We start from the raw sequence: 23,114 nt of genomic DNA on the forward strand, positions 1-23,114 counted from the left end.
CGGGTATACAAGTGAAACTTGAAAGTCCTGTTTGTGGTGAGGGAGGAGGTGTGAGTGCACCTCCTGCGGACACAGGGGAAGGTGCCCAGGGTGGGGTGAAGAATAGGTGAGGAGGTATGAGTGCACAAGGGAGCAGTCCCTGCGGAAGGCCAAGAGGGGAGGAGAAGGGAAAACGTTTCTGGTGGTGGGATCCTGCAGTAAGTGCTGGAAATCCCGGTGGATGATTTGTTGGATGCGGAGGCTGGTGGGGGTGGTAGGTGAGGATGAGGGGGGGATTCTGTGTTGGTTGTGTCCAGGGGAAGAGGGGGCCAGGGCAGATGAGCGGGAAATGGAGGAGATGTGGGTGAGGGCTGAGTTGATGGTGGTAGAGGGGAAGCCACGTCTGTGGAAGAGGCAGACATTACGGAAGGAGGTGTCACACCTGTGCCCACACCTCCTCCCTCACCTCGGTCCGGGACCCCAACAGGACTTTCAAGTGAAGCAACACTTGTTTATCCACAGGACTCATTTACTGAGAAACTCAGCAGGACACAGCATCCACAGGAGGCAAAGGGTGGCCAACGTTTCGGGCCTGGGCCCTTCGCCAGGTTGGCCTGAAACTTCCCGTGGATGCTGCATGACCTGCTGAATTTCTCCGGCACAAAGGTGTTTTGCAGTCGATCCCAGCATCGAGACTTTCTTGTTCCACACCGTTCCCCTTACAGCACTGAATACAGTGAGAGTCATTCAGAATGGAAAGCGGAACATTCAGTCCACAAGTAGCCATCGTTACTGATCCCTTTTATTTATTTCTAAACCCTTATTCCTTGGTGATTAAAGTGCTCATCCAGATGCTTCTCAAAATTGTGTGAGAGTCTCTGACTCCATCACACCCCCACCCCCACCCCCACCCCCAAGACAGTGAGTTCTAGACACCACCACCACCACCTCAGGGAGGATGTTCTAGACTCCACACACCCTCCCCACCCCGGGGAATGGATTCTAATCTCCACACTCCCTCAGTGTGTTCTCCCATTGTGGCGCTTTCTACATCGGAGAGACCGGTTTAAGATTAGGAGATTTCTCTGCTGAGCACCTCCTCTCTCCGTCTGCAACCACAGCGACAGCCAACCATTTCAATTCTGAATCATGCTCCCAGTCTCGCGTGTCTGTCCATGGCCTTTTGCACGGTCCTACCCTGACCACCCACAGATTGGAGGAGCAACACTTTATCTTCCGTCAGGGCACCCTCCAATCATATGGCATTAACATCGACTTCTCTGCCTTTCTGCTGAACGGACCCACCTTTTTTTTACCCTTCCCCTTTCCAGTCTTTCCAGTTCTCACCTCCCTTCCCCCCTTACCCACCCAGCCATCCCTCCTGCCCCTCATTGCTGTTGTCCCCTCCCTCCCCATATCCACATCATCTCCTACCTTTCCCCTTCTCCCTCCTCCCCTACCCTTTTGTTCGGACGCCTGCCGGCATTCTCTCATACTTGGATGAAAGGGTTCAGGCCCGAAATGTCAGTTAAGTATTTATACCTTTGTCACATCGAGGACACTGACCTGCGGAGCTTCTCCAGCATTTTCTGTTTTTTACTTATCAGACTCCTTTCTCATGCACCAAAATAATTTAATCCTTGGATGGCAGGAGTGAGTGCAAATAAATAAGATGTATATAACAACTCCGCACAGGGATAATATGAGTGAATTAGTTGGACGGCATGTTTAGCGCAAGGCATTTCGGGTTGGAATCTACCGCCGTCTGTTAGGTGTCTGAGTGTCCTTACCCTGACCCATGTGAGTTTCCTTTAGGTGCTCTGTTTCCTCCCATGTTTTGAAGAGATGTGAGATTGGTAATTGGGTTTTGTCGGCCAGAATCGGCTTCCACTGGGTTGTAAATCTATTTATTAACAATTGGTGAGAATTGCACAATCAGCAAGTTTGCATGTACTTTTGTGAATTGCACCTCACGACTTCCCTCCCACTTCTCAGTGGTCATCGTGTGTGAGATGTGGGAAAATAACAAAAGCATCTTCATTTGTCAAAGCTTTCGATCACGCCAAGAGGTACTCTGAGGGAACGCATGCTGATGGAAAGCACTCCTTTGGGCAGTGTGCCCACAGTCATAATGAAATTCACGGCACAGTACAGGCCCTTCAGCCCACGATGTTGTGCTGACCAATGGAAACCTACTCCACAATAATCTAACCCTCCCCTACCTCACACCCCTAATTTTTCTTACATCCATGTGCCTACCTAGAGTCTTTTGAGTCCATTGCACCAACCTCTACCACTGTCCCTAGCAATGCATTCGAGGCACCTACCTCCATCTGTGCTTTAAAAAGAAACGTCAAGAGATAATGTTGCAGCTCTATAAAAATTTAGTTGAACCTTAACATGGAATATTGTGTTCTGGTTGCCTCAGTATGAAAAAGCTCTGGAGAGGGTGATTTACCGAGGAGATTTACCAGGATGTGGCCTGGGTTGGAAAATGTGTCATATGGGTTAAGGTTAGCAGAGCTGGGACTTTTCTCTTTGGAGAGAAGAAGAATGAGAGATGGACAACCAACACATTTTTCCTGGGGCGAGAGTAGCAAACACCAGAGGACGTCAGTACAAAGTGGGGACGTCAAGGGTAAGTTTTTTTTTTACAGAGTTGTGGGTGCCTGGAGTGCATTGCCAGGATTGGTGCTGGAGGCTTGTGTGAGTTTTGGAAAAATTAGATTGTAATGGACTATGTTTGCGACACAACTTTCACACTCTTCAGTGCCCTATTCTTTACCGTGTATGTCATACATAGGTAAGTAGAGACTATGTAGTAAACATATTACCAATGTCCATCACACCCATTGCAGACATCTTGAACCTGGAGGTACTGGTCTTCAGGCTTCTGTACCCTCTGTCTGAAAGTAGCAGTGAGAAGAGGTTGTGACCAGGGTGATGAGGGTCCTTCATGATGTTGGCTGCCTTCTTGAGACAGCACCTCCCATGGATTTCTGCAGTGGGTGGGAGATCAGAGTCTGTGATGGACTTGACTATGTTTGCTGTGTTCTTTAGCCTTTTGCGTCCCTGGGCACTCAAAAATCACCAAACCGGACAGTGATACAACCAGCCAGTATGCTTTTCACAGTGCACCTGGCGAAGTTTGATGGAGTATTTGGCAATGAGCCAAATTTCGTGAAGCTTCTATGAATGTGGAGGCATTATTATGCCTTCTTCACAGTTGCCTCGATGCTCTGGCCCAGGAGCTGGTGCATGGGGAGTGTGTGAAGGGTGTAACATGGGAAGCAGGAGCAGTTATTGGCCACCTGCATCCATTCATCAAGGCCATGGCTGGTCTGTCACCTCATTTTCCTCATCATTGCCATATCCGCCCAAATACTTCAACGTTAAGGAATCTATCAATCGACGTCATGAGTGGGCTCAGTGATTGGGGTGGAGAATGAAAGAAATTCACCTCCGTATGCATGAAGACATTTCTTGTGTCCGTGTTAAGTAGCACACCCCATTTTTTTTTAACTGGTGCCCACAGCTCTTGGACTCCCAAACAATGGGAAGCATCTTGCTGGCATCTAGCTTATCAAACCCTTTAAGAATTTTGTTATTCTCCTCTCATTCTTGGAACTTTACAGTCACAGTTTTCTCAACATCTTCTCAGGCGACAAATCTGCCATTTCAGGAGCCAATATGGAGAAATGATCATACTTCCTCCACAGTGAGGAGATCCTTTTTCTGGGGTAAGAAGGCCAGAACAATGCACTCTTTTCACAAGGCTAAGGCCTGGTACCATTGCAGTAAGCCACTTTAATCTTTCGCTCTGAACCTCAAGTAGGATAGGGCAGCATATCATGTGTCTTCATGGAGGGTTTGTGTACATCTGAGTGTGTGTGCAGTGACTTGACAGTCATGGTGAAACAGCAGGGTATTTGGGAATGAATGTAGTAGTGTGTTCAACATGTCCCGTCTCCAGTGAACAACAGTGATTTTTGACCATTATTAACTTCTGCCCCGTGAAGATGCATTTACTAACCATAACGACTTTCATGAGGTCATAGGAATAGGCATTTGGCCCATTTAGTCTGAGCCAAGCTACTAGTCTGCTTAATTACAGTGACCTACACCCAGACAATACCTGGAGAGCTTACCCGTCCATCCATGCACCTTTCCATGCTCGCATTCACCACTTCATCTGGGCAGCTCGTTCCATACACTCACCATTCTCTGAGTGAAGAAGTTCCCCTAAACATGTCACCTTTCACCCTTAGTTCTTGTCTCACCCATCCTCGGTGAAAAGAGCCTGCTTCCATTTACTCCATCTATACCCATCATAATTTTGGATCCCTCCCCTCATTCTTCTACACTTCTAACCTGTTTAACCTTGCACTGTAACTCCATTCTTAAGTCCTGGCAACATCCTTGTAAATGTCCTCTGCACTATTTCAATCTGATTGCTATCTTTCCTATAGATGGGTGACCCAAACAGCACACAATTCTTTGACTTTTGTACCACACTGCATCTAGGTTCCTAGTTTGACTACTGGCATTTGACTGCCACATCGAGAGAGACTCTTGGCTCTCTGAGGTTAAAGGGCCCCTACCGGTGAGGCTGTGGCAATCTGACTCTCAAAGTCCCTCGGGTCAGAATGAGGACGAGAAGTCCTGGCTGCCTCAATAATGCGAAGGTTGGCCTCAAGGTGGGCTCCCTTCTGACGACTGTAACCATTGCTGTGGTGTGCACTGACTGTGGATCGGTAGGTAGCCTGAAGTTGCTGCCTGCATTATAATCTGTGGGTGGGGGTAAATTATGATTATGATGGACTGTGGGAATTGCTGAAAAGGATTTGTTCTTTTCTCTTTCAGGCTCTTACCTGGTAAAAGAATGTGAAGGAACGCAATACTCCGCTTGCCAGCCCTGTAACAGTGGCTTTTACCAAGAGGAGTGGAACACTGAAGCTCATTGCAAGAAGCACTCTCCCTGCGCTCCAGGCAGGTGGATCTCACTTGTATTGGTTGGGTTGTTTTTAATAAAGGTCGGCATAGTTAGCGCAGTGCGATTACAGCGCCAGGTACCTGGGTTCAAATCCACAGCTCTCTGCAAGGAGTCTGTCCTCTCCATGACCACGTGGGTTTCCACTGTTCCCAGTGGGGTGTGGGTTTCCTCCGGGTGCTCCGGTTTCCTCCCAAAGGCATACGGGGTTACTAAGTTAACTTGCCACATGGGCATATTTTGGCAGCACCTGCTGTGAGTAAAAAGGAATAATTGGATTTCTTCAGTTTGAAGGGGCTGATTCCAACCCTGCTCACACCCATCTGTCTGCCCAAAAATGGAAGGGATTGGAGTTTGGGGGCACAACGTTGCTAGTCTGTCTGGTGCACACTTCAGGGAGAGTCTGTTTACTTTGGAGAGCGGAGAAGGCTTGAATGTTGGAATGGGATTGGGTCCAGAGTGTCATTAGTTAATGGAACAACACCAAAATCCATAGTTCAGGTAGTGATAACAAACAGTAAACACCACGAAGAAAAGTAAGCAGGTCTTGGAAGAAAGAGTCGCGTATTTAAATTTACCTAATGTATTGGTGTCCGTGTCGAAACTTGCTGGTCCCAGTGGGGTGTCCATGTCGAAACTTGCTGGTCCCAGTGGGGTGTCTGTGTCGAAACATGCTGGTCCCAGTGGGGTGTCTGTGTCGAAACTTGCTGGTCCCAGAGTGATGTCCATGTCGAAACTTGCTGTTGCCAGTGGGGTGTCCGTGTGGAAACTTGCTGTTGCCAGTGGGGTGTCTGTGTCAAAACTTGCTGGTCCCAGTGGGGTGCCTGTGTCAAAACTTGCTGGTCCCAGTGGGGTGCCCTTGTCAAAAATTGCTGGTCCCAGTGGGGTGTCCGTGTTGAAACTTGCTGGTCCCAGTGGGGTGTCTGTGTTGAGGTAGGTGTGTGCTGTCGATGTCTCACAAGCTTGTAAGATGGTTGTGTCCAACTACGATATACCTTCAGATTGGTCTTCAGGCTGATACCTCTTCATTCCATCATTTCCATTCGTCTTCGAAAGGCAGAGCTGTCTTTTGCTAATCCACTTTTGAACATCATCAGTTGACTGAACTTGAGAGAGGGCTGCCAACGTGGGTGTACTTGTCCACTACTGAAAGCCTCTTGACCATTCCCGAGGGTGAATGGTTCTGCGTATAGGGTGGCAGCTTGCTGCAGCGCATCCTTATTGCTTGTATTAATTGTTAGGCTCAATTGTCACAGGCTGTGCAACTTCACACTAGTGTGCCTGCCGACCAGCTTCTGAAGTTGGACAGTCCTCAGCAAAGAGGAAGTCTATCATCGGTGGTTCCTTGTGTATTGACTTAAGAGTCTCCTGAGGTTGAACAGAGCAGGGGCAGAGATGTATCTCAGGTTGGTTCCATCTTCTTTGCAGGATAGTTATCAGACACCTCTGTGGAGAACCTCACACTGAACAATATTGGGGCAAGGACACTGACCATTTCATGGAGAGAATGAAAAAAAAGCAGAGCTTTATTTAACTGGACTGGGTGTCTACTTCGGCATAACATTGTTGGCCGGAGGGTCTACTCTGCTGTTGTGTCCTATACTGTATGTTCTATGATGGGGTCTCGCTGCAGAATGTAAATAAATTCTTTCTCATCATGTTACCCTCAGCCTAGGATACCCTGCCTCCTGAGTGGTCTCTTGATGTAATGATCTAGAAAGCTTGCCAGGAATCTTCTGTCCACTGTGACAACACGTCTCCAATGTTTTAATTGACTCGTTATGTGGATGGTTTCAGAACTCCAAAGGAAATGGGCCAGTGACAATTTTTCTCAAGCAAAATATTTTAGTAACAGGTTGGTCTAGAGCAGTGATTCTCAACCTTCCCTTCCCACTCACATCCCACCTTAAATAATCCCTGATGGCATAGAGATTATTTACAGTGGTATGTGAGTGGAAAGAAAAAAGTTGAGAACCACTGTTTTTAGTCTGTGCTGAACTATTTTTTTTTGCCTTGTCCCGCCCAATCCATATCCCTCCATACCCTTCCCATCCATGGACCTGTCCAAAGTCTTAAGTGTTAAAATTGAGCCTGCATTCACCACTTCAGCTGGCAACTCGTTCCAAACTCCTACCACTCTTTGTGTGAAGTTTCCCTCTAATGCTCCCCCTAAATTTCCCCCTTTCACCCTGAACCCATGACTTCTGGATTGTATCGCAATGAAACTCAGTGGAAATAAAACTTACTTACATTTACTCTGTCTATACCCTCATAATTTTAAATCAAATCTCCCTCATTCTTCTATGCTCCAGGGAATAAAGATCTAACCTGTTTAGCCTTTCCCTGTAACTCAGTTCCTGAAGTCTGGGCAACATCTCTGCTCTTTTTTTTAAAATCTTATTGACATCTTTCCTATCGTTAGATGTTCAAAATTGCACACAATACTCCAGATGTGGCCTCACCAAAGTCTTATCCAACTTTACCATAACATCCCAACTCTTGTACTCAATTCTTTGAGTTATGAAGGCCAAGATGCTAAAAGCTCTCTTTACAACCCCGTCTACCTGAGATGCCACTTTGATGGAATGTTGCATCTATATTCTCTGATCTTTCGCACTTCTCAGTGCCCTACCATTTATCATCTATATCCTTTCTTGGTTTATCCTTCCAAAATTCAACATCTCACACTTGTCTGCATTAAATTCCATCTGCCATTTTTCAGTCCATTTTCCCAGCTGGTCCAGATCCCTCTTCAACCTTTGAAAGCCTACCTTGCTGTCCTCCACGCCACCAATCTTAGTGTCATCTGCAAACTTATCCATTTTACTATATTATCATCCCGATTAATGTTCCCAGCACCAATCCCTGAGGCACAGTACTAGTTGCAGGCCTCCAGTATGAGAAGCAATTGTCCTCCATTACTTTCTGGCTTCTTCTCTATAGTTGATGTCGAATCCAGTTTATTACCTCATCATGGATACCAAGCTTCTGAACCTTCTTGACTAACCTCCCATGTGGGACCTTGTTAAGGGCCTTACTAAAGTCCATATAGACAACATCCACAGGCTTTCCTTCAACAACTTTTTTGGTAACCTCCTTGAAAAGCTCTATCAGATTGGTTAAACATAACTTACCATGCACAAAGCCATGTTGACTGTCTCTCATAAGTCCTTGGCTATCCAAATACTTGTTCATCTCTCTGAACAACTTCCAATAATTTACCTACTAGTGCAAAAAAAAACTGTACACAGCATGAACATCTAAACAAAGAGGGGTAAACAGATAATGAATGTAAACAAACTGTGCAATGCAGAGAGAATAAAAATTAAAATCAATAAAGTGCACAAGTAAGAGTCCTTAAGTGAGTCCCTGATTGAGTATGGTGTTGAGGAGTCTGATGGTGGAGGGGTAGCTGCTGTTCCTGAACCTGGTGGTGCGAGTCTTATATCACCTACTCCCCTCTCCTGATGGCAGCAGCGAGAACAGAGCATGAGCTGGGTGGGGTGGATCCTTGAAGATCGCTGCTGCTCTCTGACGGCAGCGTTCCCTGCCGATGTACTCAAAGAAGTACATAAGAAGTACCTCATCCAACGCACCCCTACAGCCGACAAGGTTGTCATCCTGGGTGACTTCAACGCTCGTGTCGGCAAAGACTCAGAAACCTGGCCAGGAATCCTGGGCAAGCATGGCGTCGGCAAGTGCAACGACAATGGGCGCCTCCTGTTGGAGCTCTGCGCAGAACAGCGGCTTGTCATTACAAACACCCTTTTTCAGCAGAGGGACAGCCTTAAGACCACCTGGATGCATCCCCGATCCAAACACTGGCACCTCCTGGACTACATCCTGGTGCGAGAAAGTGACAAACGAGATGTGCTCCACACCAGGGTCATGCCTAGCGCGGAATGCCACACTGACCACCGGCTGGTTCGCTGCAAGCTCAACCTTCACTTCAAGTCAAAGCCCAGGAACAATAAAGCCCCCAGAAAGAGGTTCAATGTTGGAAACCTGCAGTCAGACGAAGCGAGAAGAAACTTCCAGGCAAACCTCAAAGCAAAGCTCGACGATGCAACCCGCCTCACGGACCCGTCCCCTGAAACCCTCTGGGATCAGTTGAAGACTACCATACTGCAATCCACTGAAGAGGTACTGGGCTTCTCCTCCAGGAAAAACAAGGACTGGTTTGACGAAAACAGCCAAGAAATCCAGGAGCTGCTGGCAAAGAAGCGAGCTGCCCACCAGGCTCACCTTACAAAGCCGTCCTGTCCAGAGAAGAAACAAGCCTTCCGTCGCGCATGCAGCCATCTTCAGCGCAAACTCCGGGAGATCCAAAATGAGTGGTGGACTAGCCTCGCCAAACGAACCCAGCTCAGCGCGGACATTGGCGACTTCAGGGGTTTCTACGAGGCTCTAAAGGCTGTGTACGGCCCCTCACCCCAAGTCCAAAGCCCGCTGCGCAGCTCAGACGGCAAAGTCCTCCTCAGCGACAAGATCTCCATCCTCAACCGATGGTCAGAACACTTCCAATCTCTTTTCAGTGCCAACCGCTCAGTCCAAGATTCCGCCCTGCTCCAGCTCCCTCAACAGCCCCTAAGGCTAGAGCTGGATGAGGTTCTCACCCTGGATGAGACATATAAGGCAATCGAACAACTGAAAAGTGGCAAAGCAGCAGGTATGGATGGAATCCCCCCAGAGGTCTGGAAGGCTGGCGGCAAAACTCTGCATGCCAAACTGCATGAGTTGTTTTTTTTTTTAAATTTTTTATTTTTCACACCATAAATCACAATAGCCATGATATACACTTTTTCTTTTCCACACATTTACAGTGACTTTTTCTCCCTCCCCCCTCCCTCCTCCCAAGCCACCCCCCCATCCCCCCCCCCCTCTCATCCATTTTAGTTATACAATCTAGGTTGCATTAATTCAGTTAGACAAAAATACACCAGAAATTCTACTGAGTCCATTCTTTTCTTCTCTTCTCCTTCCATCAACTTAGGTAATGTTTGTTCCCGGTAGGTTTTCGCTATTGTATTTAGTGTAAGGCTCCCATACTTGTTCGAATATTTCAATATTATTTCTTAAACTATATGTTATTTTTTCTAATGGAATACATTTATTCATTTCTATATACCATTGTTGTATTTTCAAATTATCTTCCAATTTCCAGGTTGACATAATACATTTTTTTGCTACAGCTAGGGCTATCTTAACAAATCTTTTTTGTGCATCCTCCAAGTCAATTCCAAATTCTTTATTTTTTATGTTACTTAGGAGAAAGATCTCTGGATTCTTTGGTATATTGTTTTCTGTTATTTTATTTAATATCTGATTGAGATCATCCCAAAATTTTTCTACTCTCTCACATGTCCAGATTGCATGAATTGTTGTTCCCCTTTCTTTTTTACATCGAAAACATCTATCAGATACTGTTGGGTCCCATTTATTTAACTTTTGCGGTGTAATGTATAGTCTGTGTAACCAATTATATTGTATCATACGCAGCCTCGTATTTATTGTATTTCTCATCGTTCCAGAGCATAACTTCTCCCATGTTTCCTTTTTTATCTTTATATTTAAATCTTGTTCCCATTTTTGTTTAGTTTTACCATTTGTTTCCTCATTTTCCTTTTCTTGCAGTTTAATATACATATTTTTTATAAATCTTTTGATTAACATTGTATCTGTAATCACATATTCAAGGTTACTTCCCTCTGGTAAACTCAAGTTGCTTCCTAATTTATCTTTCAAGTAGGATCTCAGTTGGTAATATGCCAGCGCTGTATCTCCCGTTATATTGTACTTATCTCTCATTTGTTCAAAGGATAAGAATCTACTTCCTGAAAAACAATTTTCTATTCTTTTAATCCCTTTTTTTTCCCATTTTCTAAAGGCAAGGTTGTCTATTGTAAAAGGGAGTAGCTTATTTTGCGTCAATATTAGTTTTGGTATTTGGTAATTTATTTTATTTCTTTCTACATGAATCTTCTTCCATATATTGAGGAGATGGTGTAATACTGGAGAAGTTCTATGTTGTTCCAATTTTTCGTCCCATTTATATAATATGTGTTCAGGTATCTTTTCCCCTATTTTATCTAATTCTAGTCTCGTCCAGTCTGGTTTTTCCCTTGTTTGATAAAAATCTGATAGGTACCTTAATTGTGCGGCTCTATAATAATTTTTGAAGTTTGGCAATTGTAAGCCTCCTTGTTTATACCATTCTGTTAATTTGTCTAGTGCTATCCTCGGTTTCCCCCCTCTCCATAAAAATCTCCTTATTATTTTCTTTAACTCTTTGAAGAATTTTTCTGTCAGTTGTATTGGCAATGCCTGAAATAAGTATAGTATCCTTGGAAAAATGTTCATTTTAATACAGTTTATCCTTCCTATCAGTGTTAGTGGTAGCTCTTTCCAATGCTCTAAATCGTCCTGTAATTTTTTCATTAGTGGATTGTAATTGAGTTTATATAATTGGCCTAGATTTTTGTTTATTTGCACACCTAGGTATCTTATTGCCTGCGTTTGCCATCTGAATGGGGATTCCTCCTTAAATTTTGAGAAATCCGCGTTATTCATAGGCATTGCTTCACTTTTATTTACGTTTATCTTGTATCCCGACACTTCTCCATATTCCTTCAATTTCTTATATAGTTCTTTTATTGATAGTTCTGGTTCTGTTAAGTACACTATCACATCATCCGCAAACAGACTGATTTTATATTCCCTGTCTTTTATTTTTATTCCTTTTATATTATTATCTCTTCTTATCGATTCTGCTAGTGGTTCTATAGCTAGCGCAAACAATAATGGTGATAGTGGGCATCCCTGCCGCGTTGACCTGCTTAAGTTAAATTGCTTTGATACATGTCCATTTACTGTCACTTTCGCTAACGGTCCCTTATATAATGCTTTAATCCAATTAATATACTTCTCCGGTAAACTGAAGTTTTGCAATACTTTGAACAAGTAATTCCATTCTACTCTGTCGAAGGCCTTCTCTGCGTCTAAAGCAACTGCTACTGCCGGTGCTTTATTTCCTTCTACTGCATGAATTAAGTTAATAAATTTACAAATATTGTCTGTTGTGCGTCTTTTTTTGATAAATCCAGTTTGGTCTAAATTTACCATTTTCGGTACCTGTTCTGCTAATCTGTTCGCTAATAGTTTAGCTATTATCTTATAATCTGTGTTTAGCAAAGATATTGGTCTATATGACGCTGGTGAGAGTGGATCTTTCCCTTGTTTTAGTATCACTGTAATTATTGCTGTTTTACATGAATCTGGTAAGTTTTGTGTCTCATCAATCTGGTTGATTACATCCAGGAGGGGCGGTATTATTAGGTCTTTAAATGTTTTGTAGAATTCTATTGGGAGTCCATCCTCTCCTGGTGTCTTATTATTTGGTAAATTTTTTATTATCTCTTGTATTTCTACTGTTCCAAATGGTTCTGTTAATTTATTTTGTTCCTCTATTTGTAGTTTTGGTAGTTCAATTTTAGTCAAAAATTCATCTATTTTCCCTTCTTTCCCTTCGTTTTCGGTTCGGTATAATTGTTCATAGAATTCTCTGAAGTTTTCCTTAATTTCTTTTGGATTATATGTAACCAAACTGCATGAGTTTTTCAAGCTTTGTTGGGACCAAGGAAAACTGCCTCAGGATCTTCGTGATGCCACCATCATCACCCTGTACAAAAACAAAGGCGAGAAATCAGACTGCTCAAACTACAGGGGAATCACATTGCTCTCCATTGCAGGCAAAATCTTCGCTAGGATTCTACTAAATAGAATAATACCTAGTGTCGCCGAGAATATTCTCCCAGAATCACAGTGCGGCTTTCGCGCAAACAGAGGAACTACTGACATGGTCTTTGCCCTCAGACAGCTCCAAGAAAAGTGCAGAGAACAAAACAAAGGACTCTACATCACCTTTGTTGACCTCACCAAAGCCTTCGACACCGTGAGCAGGAAAGGGCTTTGGCAAATACTAGAGCGCATCGGATGTCCCCCAAAGTTCCTCAACATGATTATCCAACTGCACGAAAACCAACAAGGTCGGGTCAGATACAGCAATGAGCTTTCTGAACCCTTCTCCATTAACAATGGCGTGAAGCAAGGCTGTGTTCTCGCACCAACCCTCTTTTCAATCTTCTTCAGCATGATGCTGAACCAAGCCATGAAAGACCTCAACAATGAAGACGCTGTTTACATCCGGTACCGCACGGATGGCAGTCTCTTCAATCTGAGGCGCCTGCAAGCTCACACCAAGACACAAGAGCAACTTGTCCGTGAACTACTCTTTGCAGACGATGCCGCTTTAGTTGCCCATTCAGAGCCAGCTCTTCAGCGCTTGACGTCCTGCTTTGCGGAAACTGCCAAAATGTTTGGCCTGGAAGTCAGCCTGAAGAAAACTGAGGTCCTCCATCAGCCAGCTCCCCACCATGACTACCAGCCCCCCCACATCTCCATCGGGCACACAAAACTCAAAACGGTCAACCAGTTTACCTATCTCGGCTGCACCATTTCATCAGATGCACGGATCGACAACGAGATAGACAACAGACTCGCCAAGGCAAATAGCGCCTTTGGAAGACTACACAAAAGAGTCTGGAAAAACAACCAACTGAAAAACCTCACAAAGATAAGCGTATACAGAGCCGTTGTCATACCCACACTCCTGTTCGGCTCCGAATCATGGGTCCTCTACCGGCATCACCTACGGCTCCTAGAACGCTTCCACCAGCGTTGTCTCCGCTCCATCCTCAACATCCATTGGAGCGCTTTCATCCCTAACGTCGAAGTACTCGAGATGGCAGAGGTCGACAGCATCGAGTCCACGCTGCTGAAGATCCAGCTGCGCTGGATGGGTCACGTCTCCAGAATGGAGGACCATCGCCTTCCCAAGATCGTGTTATATGGCGAGCTCTCCACTGGCCACCGTGACAGAGGTGCACCAAAGAAAAGGTACAAGGACTGCCTAAAGAAATCTCTTGGTGCCTGCCACATTGACCACCGCCAGTGGGCTGATAACGCCTCAAACCGTGCATCTTGGCACCTCACAGTTTGGCGGGCAGCAACCTCCTTTGAAGAAGACAGCAGAGCCCACCTCACTGACAAAAGGCAAAGGAGGAAAAACCCAACACCCAACCCCAACCAACCAATTTTCCCCTGCAACCGCTGCAACCGTGTCTGCCTGTCCCGCATCGGACTTGTCAGCCACAAACGAGCCTGCAGCTGACGTGGACTTTTTACCCCCTCCATAAATCTTCGTCCGCGAAGCCAAGCCAAAGAAGAAGACTCAAAGAAGTAGTAAATACAAGAGTTCAGGAGGATGAGGAGTGATCTCGTAGAGGTGTACAAAATCATGAGAGGAATGGATTTTGTTTTTTGCCCAGAGCTGGGAAATCATTCACCAGAGGACATAGGTTTAAGGTGGGGGGGGGGGGGGGGGGGAGAGCTTTAACAGGAACCTGAGAGGTAACATTTTTTTCCTCACGGAGGCCAGAGGAGCTGGATGAGGCAGGTACTATTACAATGTTTAATGCAAAATTGGACGGATATATGGCTTTAGAGGGAGGGTTATGGGTCAAACGCAGGCAGGTGGGACTAGTGTAGGTTGGATTTTGTGGGGCAAATTGGGCCAACGGCTCCCTTGTCCGTGGGGGGATATGCTCTGACCCCCAGTGGATGCCTGAAACCGTGGATAGTTCCGAACCCTTGTATTAGAGAAACTAATGGGAGTAAAGCCAGACAAATCACCTGGTCCTGATGATATGCATCCAAGGGTTCTGAAGGAAATGGCAGAAGTTATAGTTGATGCATTGGTGGTCATGTACCAAAATTCCTTGGATTCTGGGCAGGTCCCGGCAGACTGGAAGACAGCAAATGTCACGCCACTTTTTAAGAAGGGATGTAGGCAGAAGACTGGAAATTATCGGCCAATTAGCTTGATGTCTGTAGTTGGAAAAATGCTTGAAGCCGTCATTAAAGATGAAATAGTGAAACTTTTGGAACGTAAGGGTTCAATCAGGCAGATGCAGCATGGTTTTAGAAAAGGAAGATCTTGTTTGACAAACTTGTTAGGATTCTTTGAGGATATAATGGGTGCGGTGGATAGAGGGGAACAGGTTGATGTTGTATATTTGGATTTCCAGAAAGCGTTTGATAAGGTGCCGCACAAGAGACTTCTCAGTAAGTTACAGGAAAGTGGAGTCCGGGGAAGTATATTGGCCTGGATTGAAAATTGGTTGTCTGACAGGAGGCAGAGAGTCGGGATAAATGGGAGTTTTTCAGGTTGGCAGAGAGTGGTAAGTGGGGTGCCGCAGGGGTCAGTGTTAGGCCCACAACTGTTCATCATTTACATTGATGACTTGGAGGAGGGGACAAAATGTGGTGTAGCCAAGTTTGCGGATGACACCAAATTGAGTGGAAGAGCAAATTGTAATGAAGATGTGGAGAGTCTGCAGAGGGATATAGTTAAGCTGGATGAGTGTCAAAGGTCTGGTAGATGAAGTACAATGTTAGTAAGTGTGAGGTTATCCACTTTGGCAAGAAAAATAAAAGAGCTGAATATTATTTAAAGGGTGAAAAACTACAGCATGCTGTTGTGCAGAGGGACTTGGGAGTGCTTGTGCATGAATCGCAAAAAGTTAGGTTGCAGGTGCAGCAGGTTATTAAGAAGGCAAATGGAATGTTGGCCTTCATCGCTAGAGGAATTGAATTCAGGAGTAGGGAGGTAATGTTGCAACTGTACAAGGTACTGGTGAGACCGCACCTGGAGTACTGTGTCCATTTCTGGTCTCCATATTTGAGGAAGGATATACTGACTTTGGAGACAGTCCAGAGGAGGTTTACTAGGTTGATCCCTGGGATGAAGGGATTGACTTATGATGAAAGATTAAATCATCTAGGATTGTATTTGCTCGAGTTCAAAAGAATGAGAGGAGATCTTATAGAAACATATAGGATTATGAAGGGTATGGATAGGATAGATGTAGGAAGGTTTTTTGAGCTGGCCGGGGAAACTAAAACGAGAGGACACAGTCTCAAGATTTGGGGGAGTAGATTTAGGACAGAGATGAGGGAAAATAGTTTTTCCCAGAGAGTAGTGAATGTTTGGAATTCTCTAACCAGGGAAGTGGTTGAGGCTGCCTCATTAAACATATTTAAAATTTGGTTAGATAAATTTTTACATGATAGAGGAATTAGGGAATATGAGGAAAAGGCAGGTAGGTGGAGTTGGGTCATAAATTAGATCAGCCATGATCGTACTGAATGGCGGAGCAGGCTCGATGGGCCATTTTTGGCCTACTCCTGTTCCTACTTCCTATGTTCCTATATACTATGTCGATCTGGTAACTGAGATGGCTACTAACAGGCAGGTAGGTTTACAGCTTGGATATGCTGGACAAAGGGATGATTTACATCCCAGGTGGGACGGTGCAAGATGTCATCACGCTACTCAGAACGGCGCGCAATTTAAAACTTATGAATTGTTTATTTCTGGAACTTTCCATTTAATATTTTCGGGTCGCGGTTGACTAAGGGTAACTGAAGCCGTGGAAAGCGAAGGTGCGTATAAGGTGGGACCACTGTTTTCACGGTCTCTCTATGTACATCACATATATCTGTTCAAATGTCTCTTTTGGGAAAAAATGTGGAAGTCCCCTGAAATTTGCCCAACGTTCAGAGAACACATTCATACACCAACTTAGATGTGAAAAGGTGGTTTCTAATTTTGAGACATAATGCTGCCAAACCCATTGTTGAGGTTAAAAAAAAAATTCTGACTGATTTAAAAGTAAAGATGCCTTCTCGGACTTAGCAAAGGCTGGTGTTTCCCTGTCACTGACTGCAGTCAGAGTGGTGGCACACAAAATACTGTGTCTGCCTGTAGAGGTACACCAAGAGGTGTTATTAATAAAGTGCCCCTACCAAGACAAGAGAGGGAGTTATCTCAGAGCTATCGCATGTCCTCCTCTGACGCTGCCGCCTCCTGTGCCCCCATGTGGCTTCTTGCCTGGTATAGCGATGAACCCGAGCTCCAGATGTCCCTGATCCTCAATCCCCAACATAATCAGGAAGTGTCAGTGGCCGAGATCCCTCGGAAACACTGCCTTGGCACCCTCACAGCTCTCAGCCCTGATCCCTGGCTCTCCAGCAGCCTGCGCATTGTTAGAATCTTTTAAAAAATATCAGTGAGTTAACATTTATGGGGAGCAGGCAGGTAGATCCGTGGCCATATTGGCCCTGATTGTTTAGAGTGATGGATGACCCTTGCTCCTGCCTGTGATGTGCTTGTGTTTTCTGTTTCTCAGGAGAATTTGACGTTATAAAGCCCGGCGACTCAGTTAGTGACGTGGTGTGCCTGTGCAATGAAGGGAAGCACTGTGTCAACAGAGACTGTGAGGTCTGCAGGAACGACGATGTTTGCCCGCCAGGTTCCGGAGTCAGAATTCCAGGTGAGACGTAGCCTGCTCTCTCTCCCCCACCCCGTGCACCTGGAGTTAACTTGTAAATGCACCCTTTGTAAATGCACCCTTTTCCATCCAGGACGCTGTATCTTTAACCCTCTACCATCAGGATCATTTAAAATCAGGACAGCCAGGCTTCTTTCTGCAGGCAGTGAGAGTGATAAACGGTGTCCTGTAACCGAGCAAATCATCCCAAAATATTTATATAAATTTATTTTAAATATCTTGATGTATATTGTGATTATTATGTGCTGTGTATTGTGTGGTTATGTGTGTGAACCGTGACCCAGAGAAACACATTTTCTCAGGTTGTGTATGTAGTCAGATAATAATAAACTTGAGCTTGAACTTGTAACTGTTATATGACTGGGACAGACAAGTGAGGTTTATTGTCATCTGATTGTACAATTCTTCTTTGGCTTGGATTCGCAGACGAAGATTTATGGAGGGGGTAAAAAGTCCACGTCAGCTGCAGGCTCGTTTGTGGCTGACAAGTCCGATGCGGGACAGGCAGACACGGTTGCAGCGGTTGCAGGGGAAAATTGGTTGGTTGGGGTTGGGTGTTGGGTTTTTCCTCCTTTGTCTTTTGTCAGTGAGGTGGGCTCTGCGGTCTTCTTCGAAGGAGGTTGCTGCCCGCCAAACTGTGAGGCGCCAAGATGCACGGTTTGAGGTGATATCAGCCCACTGGCGGTGGTCAATGTGGCAGGCACCAAGAGATTTCTTTAGGCAGTCCTTGTACCTTTTCTTTGGTGCACCTCTGTCACGGTGGCCAGTGGAGAGCTCGCCATATAACACGATCTTGGGAAGGCGATGGTCCTCCATTCTGGAGACGTGACCCATCCAGCGCAGCTGGATCTTCAGCAGCGTGGACTCGATGCTGTCGACCTCTGCCATCTTGAGTACTTCGAAGTTAGGGATGAAAGCGCTCCAATGAATGTTGAGGATGGAGCGGAGACAACGCTGGTGGAAGCGTTCTAGGAGCCGTAGGTGATGCCGGTAGAGGACCCATGATTCGGAGCCGAACAGGAGTGTGGGTATGACAACGGCTCTGTATACGCTTATCTTTGTGAGGTTTTTCAGTTGGTTGTTTTTCCAGACTCTTTTGTGTAGTCTTCCAAAGGCGCTATTTGCCTTGGCGAGTCTGTTGTCTATCTCGTTGTCGATCCTTGCATCTGATGAAATGGTGCAGCCGAGATAGGTAAACTGGTTGACCGTTTTGAGTTTTGTGTGTCCGATGGAGATGTGGGGGGGCTGGTATTCATGGTGGGGAGCTGGCATTCAGAGCCAGCTCTTCAGCGCTTGACGTCCTGCTTTGCGGAAACTGCCAAAATGTTTGGCCTGGAAGTCAGCCTGAAGAAAACTGAGGTCCTCCATCAGCCAGCTCCCCACCATGACTACCAGCCCCCCCACATCTCCATCGGGCACACAAAACTCAAAACGGTCAACCAGTTTACCTATCTCGGCTGCACCATTTCATCAGATGCACGGATCGACAACGAGATAGACAACAGACTCGCCAAGGCAAATAGCGCCTTTGGAAGACTACACAAAAGAGTCTAGAAAAACAACCAACTGAAAAACCTCACAAAGATAAGTGTATACAGAGCCGTTGTCATACCCACACTCCTGTTCGGCTCCGAATCATGGGTCCTCTACCAGCATCACCTACGGCTCCTAGAACGCTTCCACCAGCGTTGTCTCCGCTCCATCCTCAACATCCATTGGAGCGCTTTCATCGCTAACGTCGAAGTACTCGAGATGGCAGAGGTTGACAGCATCGAGTCCACGCTGCTGAAGATCCAGCTGCGCTGGATGGGTCACGTCTCCAGAATGGAGGACCATCGCCTTCCCAAGATCGTGTTATATGGCGAGCTCTCCACTGGCCACCGTGACAGAGGTGCACCAAAGAAAAGGTACAAGGACTGCCTAAAGAAATCTCTTGGTGCCTGCCACATTGACCACCGCCAGTGGGCTGATAACGCCTCAAACCGTGCATCTTGGCGCCTCACAGTTTGGCGGGCAGCAACCTCCTTTGAAGAAGACCGCAGAGCCCACCTCACTGACAAAAGGCAAAGGAGGAAAAACCCAACACCCAACCCCAACCAACCAATTTTCCCCTGCAACCGCTGCAACCGTGTCTGCCTGTCCCGCATCGGACTTGTCAGCCACAAACAAGCCTGAAGCTGACGTGGACTTTTTACCCCCTCCATAAATCTTCGTCCGCGAAGCCAAGCTGCATGCCAAACTGCATGAGTACAATTACATCCTTATGAAACAGCGATCTCCGGTCCTCGGTGCAAAACACAACTAGACATATCTCACACACAGACAAACAATACATATGCAGGACAAGGACTTTATATATATGAATAAATAAATGTACATATGAGAGACTCTGATGGTCAGTGTTAGCAGTTCCTTTGGGTCGTTCAGCAATTTCCCTGCCAGTGGGAAGAAGCTGTTCCTCAGCTTGGTGGTGCTGGCTCTGATCCTCCTGTATCTCTTCCCCGATGGGAGCAGCTGAAAGTTGCTGTGTGCAGGCTGGAAGGGGGGGCTGCAATGATTTTATGCGCCCTCTTCAGACAACGATCCTCGTAGATCACGTCAATTGGGTGGATGGGTGGGGGGGAAAGGGTGTCTCCAGTAATCCTCTCTGCCACTCTATGGCCATGTGTATTGACCTCCGATCTATTTCTCTGCAGCAACCGTACCACACTGAGATGCAGCTGGCCAGGACACTCTCGCTAGGGCTTCTGTAGAAGGTTGACAATGGTGGCCGGTAGCCCAATCTTTGACAGGGTTGCTTGATATATTTCATGTGAATGGAAGGAGGTACTTCAGCCTGTGATAGCTCCTGGAACAATTCTGTTTCCCCCACTTAGTTCCCTGTAACCTTGGATGTCCCTCATTCCCATTAAAGCCCATGGAACCTCCTCAAACCCCCCCCCCAACCCGCTATTCAACTTTTGTTGTTAATCTAATGTCCCATGTTTCCTTGAGATCTGAAGGGGGACATGCAAACTCTACCCAGACAGCACTGAATTGAAACCCAGAGTGGATGGATGTGTATGGGGAAATTAACACAGAGAGAATGGGTCACCTGAAATGGATAAAGTCAGAGCTCCTACCAGTGGGACAGGGGGAGCTGTTGTTGATGTTGGGCCTCGTGTTGGCAGTGGAGAAGGCCAAGAACTGACGGGACAGGGTGGGAGTGGCAAGGGGACTTGAAGTAGCAGCAATGGGGAGCTCGGGATGGCTGTGTTGTACAAAGTGCAGGTGCACTGCAAAGTGGCCACCAAATCTGCCCTCTGTCTCCCCGAGGTAGAGGAGACCACACTGTGAGCACCAAATGCAGCAGACTAGGTTGGAGGAGGTGCATGGGAAACCACCGCCTCGCCCGTTCAGTGCCCTGGATGTGGGTGGGGCAGGTGTCGGGGAGGGTGTGGCATCTCCTATGGCTGCAGGAGGGAAGAGCTGGAGAACAGGGAGGACTGAGTAGACCAGGAAGTCGGAGAGAGAGAGTGGTCCCTGTGGATAAGCGGGGAAGATGTGCTGATATCTCATTGGAGGTGAGAGTGCAGTTGTTCTTCAGCTGAGGTGAGATTGTTCTTCATGATGTTGTGGTTTAGAGGATGTTTAAAATGAATTTGTTGAGAGGGTATGGGTATCAGTGATTGCATGAGTCATTATCACTCATTGTCAGCCGATCCAGCAATGACTTGGCTTGATCATTCACAGAGCTTATCATCCACTGGCCTTTTCGTTGTTCCAGATTTGATGACTCTTCCCCCACACCTCCCTGAGACTCACTGGGACCAGGGTCCCCACGTTCCCCTGCGACTCACCAGGACCAGGGTCCCCAGATTCCCCTGAGACTCATCAGGACCAGGGTAACCACGTTCCCTTGAGACTCACCGGAACCAGGTTCCCCTGAAACTGCTCTGGGACCAGGGACCCCACGTTCCCCTAAGACTCACTGGGACCAGGGACCCCACGTTCCCCTAAGACTCACTGGGACCAGGGACTCCACGTTCCCCTGAGACTGTTCTGGCCCTTGTTATTCCTTTGCTCATTGTTTTTTATAATGATGTACCAAATAATCAAACATGACCTGAGGTTTTGGTGAGTTATAACCAATCATTCTCAAAGGTGTTTCCTCAAACATTCCAACTGCTGTAGGTCCATAGGGTTGTTATTTGGGTCAGGAATGCAAGCTAAACTAGAAAATCTGCCTATGCTGGGGTTTAGTGTAATACACAAAAGTGCCAGCGAAACTGAGCAGGTCACCACGCCATGTCCAAAGGAATTAAAAGGCGGTCGCTGTTTTGGGCCTGGGCGCCTTTGTCGGGGAAATCCGAATTGTTGACTGCCTTTTACTTTCTGTGGGATGCTGTATGACCTGCTGAGTTTCTCTGGTGCACCGCACAGGAATGTCAACGGCTCTTTCCAGCTCCCTGCTCCACTCTGTGAACTCAGCGCTGCCCGTACGTCAGAGCTTGCGCTTCCCAGCAGCCAGTACGCTTTGTGAACCTATTGTGGTGCATTCATCCAACAGAGAGGCCAGGATGTTCGTGGAACTTTTTGCAATCCTCTCAACACCTCAAATCCTCACAAGCGTGAGATGGCACGGTTCAAGGAGAGTTTCTCTCTTGCCATGGATGGATTAAGGCCAACTGATGCCCAATGATGGTTTCCCCTCGACCCTTCCATTGTCTAACTGACAAGACATTAAGAATTGTTAAGTGCTGAATGTGAAATAATATATTAAAAATTCAATTTTCTTCCAGGCCAAACCCCACGACCATATTAAATATAAACCTATTTTTAAATTTTATTGTGGGTGGGGCCCACAGCTGCACCATGGTAAATCCGGCACTGGGGGGAATAAAAAACTCTGCAGTGCACTAAGCTCGCGCTTATCCTGCTTAATGGTTAATCCAGGCCTGGCGACCCCCAAACTAGCCAAACCCCGCTGCCTTTGCTCCGTTCCAACTGATATCTCTCTGTATCTCTGCGCGCTGAGTCTTATTCGTTGAGCTCAGCACGAGATATCTACTTGCAAAATGACCTCTATCACTTCATTTCCGATGCATGTGACAGGAATCTTGAACAGGATACCTGATAATTATCAGGTGTGAGACTAATTGGATTTTCTGTTGATTTGGCCATGGGCCCCAGCCTTCAAGGCCATGGATTTACCACTGTTTTACTCCACTAACTTGAAAAGGCATTTGAATTAATACTTGAAAAGAGAACGATGCCAAGCTGCAGGGATCAGTGCTGAAGGACCACTTTTTTAATCAGTGGAACTGCCTGATGTTTTGATCCTCTGTCCATTTTGAGTGTCCTTATTTAAACCTGAAGCCTTGAGATGGGGAAGGAAGGGTTGGGCCTGCCCGATGCTTGAGATGGGGAAGGAAGGGTTGGGCCTGCCCGATGCTTGAGATGGGGAAGGAAGGGTTGGGCCTGCCCGATGCTTGAGATGGGGAAGGAAGGGTTGGGCCTGCCCGATGCTTGAGATGGGGAAGGAAGGGTTGGGTCTGCCCGATGCTTGAGATGGGGAAGGAAGGGTTGGGCCTGCCCGATGCTTGAGATGGGGAAGGAAGGGTTGGGCCTGCCCGATGCTTGAGATGGGGAAGGAAGGGTTGGGCCTGCCCGATGCTTGAGATGGGGAAGGAAGG

The 23,114-nt window shown here is 46.4% G+C and overlaps 1 protein-coding gene across 8 annotated transcripts in view; it reads left to right on the plus strand.

The window, feature by feature from the left end:
* Positions 1-23,114, plus strand: part of LOC138736041 (transcriptional repressor CTCF-like) — a 332,424-nt gene that overhangs the window by 292,200 nt on the left and 17,110 nt on the right. For all 8 annotated transcript variants that reach the window (XM_069884866.1, XM_069884865.1, XM_069884863.1 and 5 more), the window contains 2 exons: positions 4,843-4,968; positions 17,278-17,421. In XM_069884866.1, coding sequence (XP_069740967.1) covers positions 4,843-4,968; positions 17,278-17,421 — 270 coding nt within the window. The remainder of the gene's footprint in view (positions 1-4,842; positions 4,969-17,277; positions 17,422-23,114) is intronic.

This window comes from Narcine bancroftii, chromosome 6, assembly GCF_036971445.1.
Source record: "Narcine bancroftii isolate sNarBan1 chromosome 6, sNarBan1.hap1, whole genome shotgun sequence".
Lineage (NCBI taxonomy): Eukaryota > Metazoa > Chordata > Chondrichthyes > Torpediniformes > Narcinidae > Narcine > Narcine bancroftii.